This window comes from Juglans regia, chromosome 10 (genome assembly GCF_001411555.2).
Source record: "Juglans regia cultivar Chandler chromosome 10, Walnut 2.0, whole genome shotgun sequence".
Lineage (NCBI taxonomy): Eukaryota > Viridiplantae > Streptophyta > Magnoliopsida > Fagales > Juglandaceae > Juglans > Juglans regia.
Genome location: NC_049910.1, coordinates 7,663,041 through 7,671,435, shown reverse-complemented (window position 1 = coordinate 7,671,435; position 8,395 = coordinate 7,663,041). Strand labels below are relative to the sequence as shown.

Genomic DNA, 8,395 nt, shown 5'->3' with positions numbered 1-8,395 from the left:
TTATCGAAACATTCTTGGTAAATCGCCCTACTTCTACTCCTATAAGCTAGTATTAGCACGGCTAGTTCCTTCAATAGCACATCACTATTAAACCTCAAGGCAAGCCATACTGCTCAAATCTTCAATCCACCAAAAACTATTGCACAACACCCATGGATCCTAATGCTTTTTTAACTCACATACTCGATTATGTTATCCACCTCTGATGCCTAAGCTTCAACTTCCAAGATTTTATCATACACCATACATGGCAATCCAACAATCTCTCTTTCAAGTTATATAACAATGTCCATAATTCTCTTGACTGGACGCTCAATCTCCAAAGCAAAGTATAGCCTCACAATTTAAATTCCTATGTAATCTCAAGTCACATTTAAATTCCTGAAGGTAATCACAACAATCATCGCCAACTATCATTCCATTGAGTAACTCGCTTCGACTGTACACTTCAATCAACTCCCCAAAAACTCAAAGCCAAGGTCTCTTGAATTTAATACTATCATATCGACTCCTCTTCAATACCTATGAAAGCCACTTCTTCCAAGCCAAAAATGAGACTAGGACCTGTACTCTCTGAAATCCATACACACTCACCACTACTACGCATCGATCTCATGCACCCTTAGCCAAAACCAATAATCCTCCAAACGTGCAAGTGATCCATCACTGCCATTTCCATTATCTAGACCTATATCCTTGAAATCAACAAGAATCATTTCCTAAATCTGCACCATCTATTATCCTTAAACTTGATATGGATCAATCCTAAAACCTGCCACTATAACCTCTAACTAATAACAATTATTTTCCCGAATTAGATCCAAATCTTCAATCCTCAAAGAAATACACGAACTAAATCAATACTTTCAATCCCCAATGAAATATTCTCCTTCAAAGTTCCGATATCAATAGCTCAATTCTGATCAACCCCATTTTAATGGTTACAACCTAATCAGTCTCCAAAATAATTGAAGCTAGCACACCAAGCCTGCAGAAGTAAAAAGTCCAATCTCATTATAAATCAGTTCATCAAGTCTGCAATTCTAAAATCTTAAACTATATTAGAATCACTTTTCGAAATTTGTAAATCGATGAACTTATATCCAATAATAAAACAATCGACTCTCAAAGCTTTCAACATCTAAAACATTAAATGATAACAAATTATTTCCTAAGTCTGCAAAACCTTAAATCTTTGGTGAAATTCTCATAAATCTATCCTTAAAGTTTGTTGAACTTACAACCTCCTATTCTAATGCCTCATGTCATATCTCCACAAAATTTAAAACCGCAATTATCCTATTCCCAAAAGAGATCACCCAAGCCATGTCGTTCCCTTCATGCCTCGATATTATAAAACCAACCCAAGTCGAAAAGAGTTCAGACATACTTCACTAAATATTCATACCTATCAATGACATCCTCAATCGTACCATCTTCCTGTCATAGCGTAACCTTTAACCCCACTTAAAACTCTGGAAAAAAATCAAATACAATGCAAAAATAAAATAATACAACATAAAATAAAATAGAATAAAACCTTTAAATATAACATACATTAAAATAAATAATTTCAATTTACAACTTTAAATATTCTGGTGCCTCGCATACGGGACATATGGTTTTACCCAGAGTCGTACAGCTCTGATACCACTTGTGACACCCTGACTCCCACGTACGAAAATGAAGGAATCGTGATGTCAGGATGATGAAAACACGGTCACGTATCCCAATGATAAGTGCCAAGTATGTGTACATGTAACAGTGTACAACAAAATAAAGCAGCGGATAATTTAAGTAAGTCGACTATGTACCATAATTGTTTAATACAAACTCACATAAACCAAAGCGTTTAAAAAAGAACAAAAAACAAAAAATTTATCCCGTAAACATTATAATACAAAATACATAATTCAACAAGCGGGAAATAAATCCCAAACATGAGCGAGTAATCCCGTATCACTCATCCGATGGAGCCAAGTCCTTAGGCTCAGCATCAGCATCTGCAACAAAATGTACGATGCCATAAAACTGTACCGTAGGGTAAGGAATACCACATATGATGTGAATCTCAGTAAGTAACAATCCAAACAATCCATGAGATAAAAATATATTGATGCAACCAACAATTATGCATGTATAGGATGAAATAGTCTTGTTTTTGCGACATTTTTTCAAATTGTTGGTAAAAATTTTTTGTAAAGCAACTTTCGCATCCAATATGCATTGAAGTAGAAACGTTTGGGAAAGACTAATTCTGGCAATTCTCGCCATTTTTAGCAACGAAATATGGCACTAGAAATACCATTTTTCTTGTAGTAAATTTGGAAAAAATAAGAAGTGATCCACGATTGAAGTAAAGTACCACATAATTTATAAAAAATAATGAAAATAAGATAATAGTATAGTATGTAGCATTACTCATTTTGTGAACCCTTGCTCGAGCTAGGCTCGCCAAGGTAGTATCTATGTTCTTGTAAGAAAATAAACAAACTTGATTTTCTGGCATGCAAACTGATATGGTATTATGGTGACCTAATTCCAGAATATAAAGATATGAAATATACTCTAGCATGGTTAATCAAGGTCAACTAAATCCTAGCTTGTGAGGGATTAATCAATTTAAACCAATTTGTTAATTTAAAGCATGGGTGAAAATTAATTTAGTCATCTCTACTACTTATGGACACAATCCCCTCTATTTTTTTTTTAATTTGTTGGGAGAGGGTGCATGGCAGCGGGGGTCATATTGTAGTGTGAAAGTCGGAGCAACATCTAGCTAGCAGGGGCTACAAGTTAAAAATCAAACATTCATTAGCTATGCAACCACCAATTTCATTGGTCGACAAATCAAGACTTGTTAGCTCCTTGAAAGGCTGAAACAGGGACACATTTAGCAACCAAGTTGTACCAATAAAGCTGGCTGCATAATGGTGACGTTGCTTTATATCGTGGAGGGGGAGTACTTCAATGACATGACCCGTGGTGGAGTTGCATGACACTCGCTACCAACCACAACAGTCACTACTCATCTAATGATCTACGTCCTCAATCCAAGAGGGAAGACGGTGGCCAACGTCATAATCGGATTTTAGAAACGCCTTTAGTAGTGGCTTCACTGGAGGGGGCTAAGGTAGTGGGAAGAAACCATTTTGCGTGAAGTGTGTGTGATCTTTCTCTATTTATACATGCTATTGGAAACCCTAATTGAAAAAAAGGGAGAAATCAATGTGCATGCAGTAGTTATGCATGGGTTTAATGCAGTATTGTTTGGCTTAGCTCGCGGGTTTTGGCATTGGGTCCCTTTCAAAATATTTGGGCCCACATCTCAGATAGTGTATGAACTTAATAAATGGTTGGGTCGGTTTAAGCGGTCTAAATAATCACTTTGGCTTATTCGAATTTTCATGGACAAAGTATTTTATAAATTCTGATGGGCATCATCCTAAATCCATAATAAGTCCAATGTCTGGTAAGTATTTTTCGGCCTTTAAAATAATAGTTGAGCCTATCACCAATTAAATAGAGCCCAGTTGGTCTTTAAATATTAAAATCTCGTTTGGTTACACAGATAAAATGAAATAAGATTAGATAAAAGTTGAAAGTTGAATAAAATAATGTTATAATATTTTTTTTAATATTTTTTTTAAGATTTAAAAATTTTGAGTTGTTTATTATATTTTATATGGAAATTTGAAAAGATTGTAATTATTATATGAAATGAAATGAGATGAGATGGTTTGATTTGTGTAACCAAATCAAGCCTAAATGGGCTTTTGTCCAATTATTGAGCCCAATAAAACTCTTGTAACCTACCATAATAATTTATGGGCCCTGGGTCTTTCTAAAATTATCTGACTAATCTAATTTTGGCTTCTATAAATATTGGCCCATTGATATTCTCCAAAATCTTCAACTACGCCCTGGGTCAGGTCATTACAGTCAGTGTTGACTGTTATGCTAATGAATGATGATTATTATGCTCTTAATAAAGTTCAGTAATTGTATAGGTGTATGAAATAACAAAGACACAAAAGGAACTTTATCTTTGTGAACATAAGAGATGTGGACAACTTCTAGTAAAAGTTTAAGATTTACATTTTTTCATGAATGCTAGGATGGACTACATGGATTAGTGAAAACTAATTGGTAAGATATCTTGCTAAAATTGGTAGGAATCCTATGTGTGGTATTTCTGTTCTTAACGTATAAAGTCTTACTTAAGCCTAGGCTACCATTGACTTTGTTAGGAATTTGAGATACTTACACTAATTGAAAGTTCAAGTCAACATTACATTCTTGTATGTATAAGGATATCAGTATTTGACTAAAAATTTATTATCCCAACCTAAGGGAGGGATTGTAATATTTATTGTAGTTTCTTATATTAAATATATGAATTTATTGAATTTGGGTTATATATTTTCGTGGAGACATTACCACAAGTCGATGCATGGATTAGTGGTAGAGGTATGTTAATGGACCTTGACTTATTTTATGAAATAAATAATGTGTTGGACTTGGACATGAGCTGGCCAAGTCTTGCGCTTGTGCCGAATAGTCGTAACATTTGGGCGATTGCACATGGGTAGAATAGGCACTTTGAATGCGTGCAATGCTTCAAAAGATTAATTGAACCTAATAGGCACTTTGGGGAGACTTAAAACATGGGCTAGGCATGCCTCTTAGTCTTTAAGTGAAACGTTAACGTTATTTCCTTTAAACTAATAATTGTTAGTTGAAAAGTTAAGAATTGTGATTTTTCACATGTGTCATTTCATTCTCTATAAAAAGAGGATTAAACCCGCGAATTTTATAACTTCATTCTCTCATTTTTTCAGTCACTTGCACAATTTTATATAGAAATTCTAAAGGAAAAATTTTAGACTTGCTATCTCCCGTTGATGACTTTGTTGTATTCTAGAGGTAAATTACTTATAATCTGATAGCAAAGTCTTCCGAATAGGGGGCAATTAATACCTTAAAGATCATAGTATTCTACACGTCTCAAAGTCATATTTATTTTTCTGATTATCGTATCCATTCAATTTTCTTCAACAAACATTGCTTCTATAGATATTGGCGATGCATCACATTGATTACAGGAGAGGAGAAAATAGGTTGGTCAAGAAGCGGGGTTTGCACGACAGCTTCCTTCAAATTATGCAGCCTTGGATTCTTCTTGGATTTTCACTCCAATGGAAGTTTTGTAGTACAAGCCTGCCACAAAATCCTAGTACTGATCAGCTGGCTGCGACAAAATTCTAATTATTTCCACATTGATTTGGACAGATTCCACCATGTACGCCAAAAGACTTTTCGAAAAAGTGGAAGACCTTATTTGGAAGATTGCTATCATGGGCTCAACTTTAAAGTTGGAGGCTCTCTATTAAAACATTGACTTGGACTAATATTAACACAAAATTCCTTACTATCCACGATTATTTAACTTACTCGGAAATTCAGGATCTTGATAATTCCAATATTTAATTATCACTATAGTTTGTTTGTTTTATATTTCACTTAATTTCTGTTGTCGCCAATTAATGCATGCCGGCGAGGAATCTGAGTAAAAGTCTCAGTGTATGGAATTGGAATATGCGTAAAAGTCTATGGAGAAGTAGCACTGCTAGTATTTTCAATAAGAAATTTTCCCACACTTTCATTGATTCTCCATAGGAATTATATAGAAAGTCTATAGTTCTATGTTAAGCAATATACAGACAATATGATACTAACTATACAGCAATTACATAAATTATGGACATGATTCTCGGCTAGGAATCCTCCTCTGTTATTTTGCCTCGATTTGTGCAATCATCCTTAATAAAGTCTCTGTTTCTTACGACGCTTCTTAATTAAGAACTATATATCCAGCGGCTAAAACTCGGCATCCTGAAGACATAATTTTATAAACTGAAACTTCAGGTTCTATTTCGACGCCAAGTTATCCAACTGCTCTCTCTTTATCTCTCACTCACTCTCTCTCTCTCTCTCTCTATACTTTCCAAGTCGAAGATTACTACTTTCGTAGGACAAAAGGCCATGTTTCGTCTCTTCATCTTCCTTCTACTTCTTCCCACCGCTCACTCAGTTTATTTCCAAATAACTCGCTTTGAACATAATGATGACGACATACTATACTTGGGAGATGCAGAACCTTCTGTTGGAGTCATTGAGTTGATCAAAAGATATGATTATCTATGCCGAGTTGGTCGAGCCATCTATTCTGAGAGGGTGCCTCTCTGGGATTCTGATACAGGAAAACTCACTAACTTTAGCACACATTTCTCCTTCGTTATCGACACCCAAGGTCGTGCTAAATATGGCCATGGTTTAGCCTTCTTTTTGGCTCCTGTCGGGTTCGAAGTCCCTCTAAACTCAGCTGGTGGATTTTTAGGCCTATTCAACACAACAACCAGCGATTCATCTCAGAACCAAATTGTTCTTGTCGAATTCGACTCGTACGCGAACCAAGAATGGGATCCTCCATTTGAGCATGTGGGTATTAATAACAACTCAATTGCTTCCACAAAATACACTTCTTGGAATGCCAGCTCACACAGTGGAGATACCGCTGATGTATGGGTCACTTACGATGCTTCTACGAAGAACTTGAGCGTCTCTTGGAAATATCGAACAACCTCTAATGCTCAAGAGAATACGAGCCTTTCTTTTGAAATTGATCTCATGCAGGTTCTTCCAGAGTGGGTCATAGTTGGATTTTCAGCTGGTACAGGTCAATTTACAGAGCGCAATAAAATTCTGTCATGGGAATTTAGTTCAAGTTTGGAAAGAAAGGAAAGAGTGGGGAAGAAGGAAAACAAGAAGAGTTTAGTGGTTGGTCTAACAGTTTCAGCTGGTGTTCTGATAGCTGTAGCAATTGTAACATGTGTAATATTGTGGGCTTGGAAGGTAAAGAAAAAGGAAGATGAAACAAATGAGACAGTGAACTTAACATCAATTAATGAAGACCTTGAGAGAGGAGCAGGACCAAGGAGATTTTCTCACCGAAATCTTGCTTTAGCCACCAACAATTTTTCAGATGACAAGAAATTGGGACAAGGAGGGTTTGGTGCCGTGTACAAGGGGTACTTAATTGATTTGGATATACCAGTTGCTGTGAAGAAAATCTCAAGGGGGTCTAAACAGGGAAGAAATGAATACATAACTGAGGTGAAAATTATTAGCAGGATTAGACACAGGAATCTGGTTCAACTCATAGGATGGTGCCATGAAAATGGTGAGTTCCTACTTGTTTACGAGTTTATGCCAAATGGTAGCCTTGATATGCACTTGTTTGGCAAGAGGAGTCCTTTAACTTGGGCAGTGAGATTCAAGATAGCTTCTGGGTTGGCATCTGCGCTGCTTTATCTCCACGAAGAATGGGAGAAATGTGTCGTTCACCGAGACATCAAATCGAGCAATGTCATGCTTGATTCTAGTTTTAATGTGAAGCTTGGAGACTTTGGATTGGCTCGGCTCATGGACCACGAGCTAGGTCCTCAGACAACTGGATTGGCTGGAACGTTAGGCTATATGGCTCCAGAATACATAGCCACTGGAAGGGCTAGTAAAGAGTCAGATGTGTACAGTTATGGTGTGGTTTCATTAGAAATTGCTACCGGACGGAAGTCAACTGACCCTCCAGAAAAGGATTCTGCAATGGGATTGGTAGAGTGGGTTTGGAATCTTTATGGAAGGGGAAGGCTTCATATGGCGATTGATGAGAGATTGCATATGGATTTCGAGGAGACGGAGGTAGAGTGTTTAATGATTGTCGGACTGTGGTGTGCTCATCCTGATCGAAGTCTTAGGCCGTCAGTAAGGCAAGCAATTCATGTTCTTCATTTTGAGGCTGCAATGCCAAATCTTCCTTTGAATATGCCTGTTCCTTTGTATCGTGTACCCACACCATTAGTGAGCTCTGGTGAACCTTCTATAACTACTAGTCTAGACGGCGGTCGTTGAGCGTCTGAACTGTGAACCATGCGCACCTTGATTTGTCAAGCTATAGGCTTCTTGTCTTTGCGTCCCTTTTGTACCGCTTATTGTCTTAGGTATACATTTTACAATCTATGAAGAAAAAGCCAAATTGCAAGTCCCTTTTTTTTTTGTGCGAAAGCTTCATATTATTAGAGAAAACATTACAAAGTGTTTTTGTCCAGCCACAAGGCCTGGGACACATCAACAGAAACAATATCCCACCACATCTTAATGTTTTCAACATTCAAAACATAACGGGCAGGCCTATGTGCGACTTCATTCCCTAGTCGATTAACATGTTGAACTTTGCAATCTCTGAAACGTTGCATAAGTCTCTTTGTTTCTTGAACTAAGACTCTTTGTGGGCAGTGTGAATCATTAACATTTTGGATCTCGTTGACCATCATCA

At 36.7% G+C, this 8,395-nt stretch overlaps 1 protein-coding gene across 1 annotated transcript; it reads left to right on the top strand.

The window, feature by feature from the left end:
• Positions 1 to 5,922: 5,922 nt before the first annotated feature.
• On the top strand, positions 5,923 to 8,099 carry LOC108994230 (L-type lectin-domain containing receptor kinase IX.1-like). Its single transcript, XM_018969364.2, has one exon. It carries the CDS (start codon positions 6,046 to 6,048, stop codon positions 7,969 to 7,971), a length of 1,926 nt encoding a protein of 641 aa, XP_018824909.1. The 5' UTR covers positions 5,923 to 6,045; the 3' UTR covers positions 7,972 to 8,099.
• Positions 8,100 to 8,395: the final 296 nt, after the last annotated feature.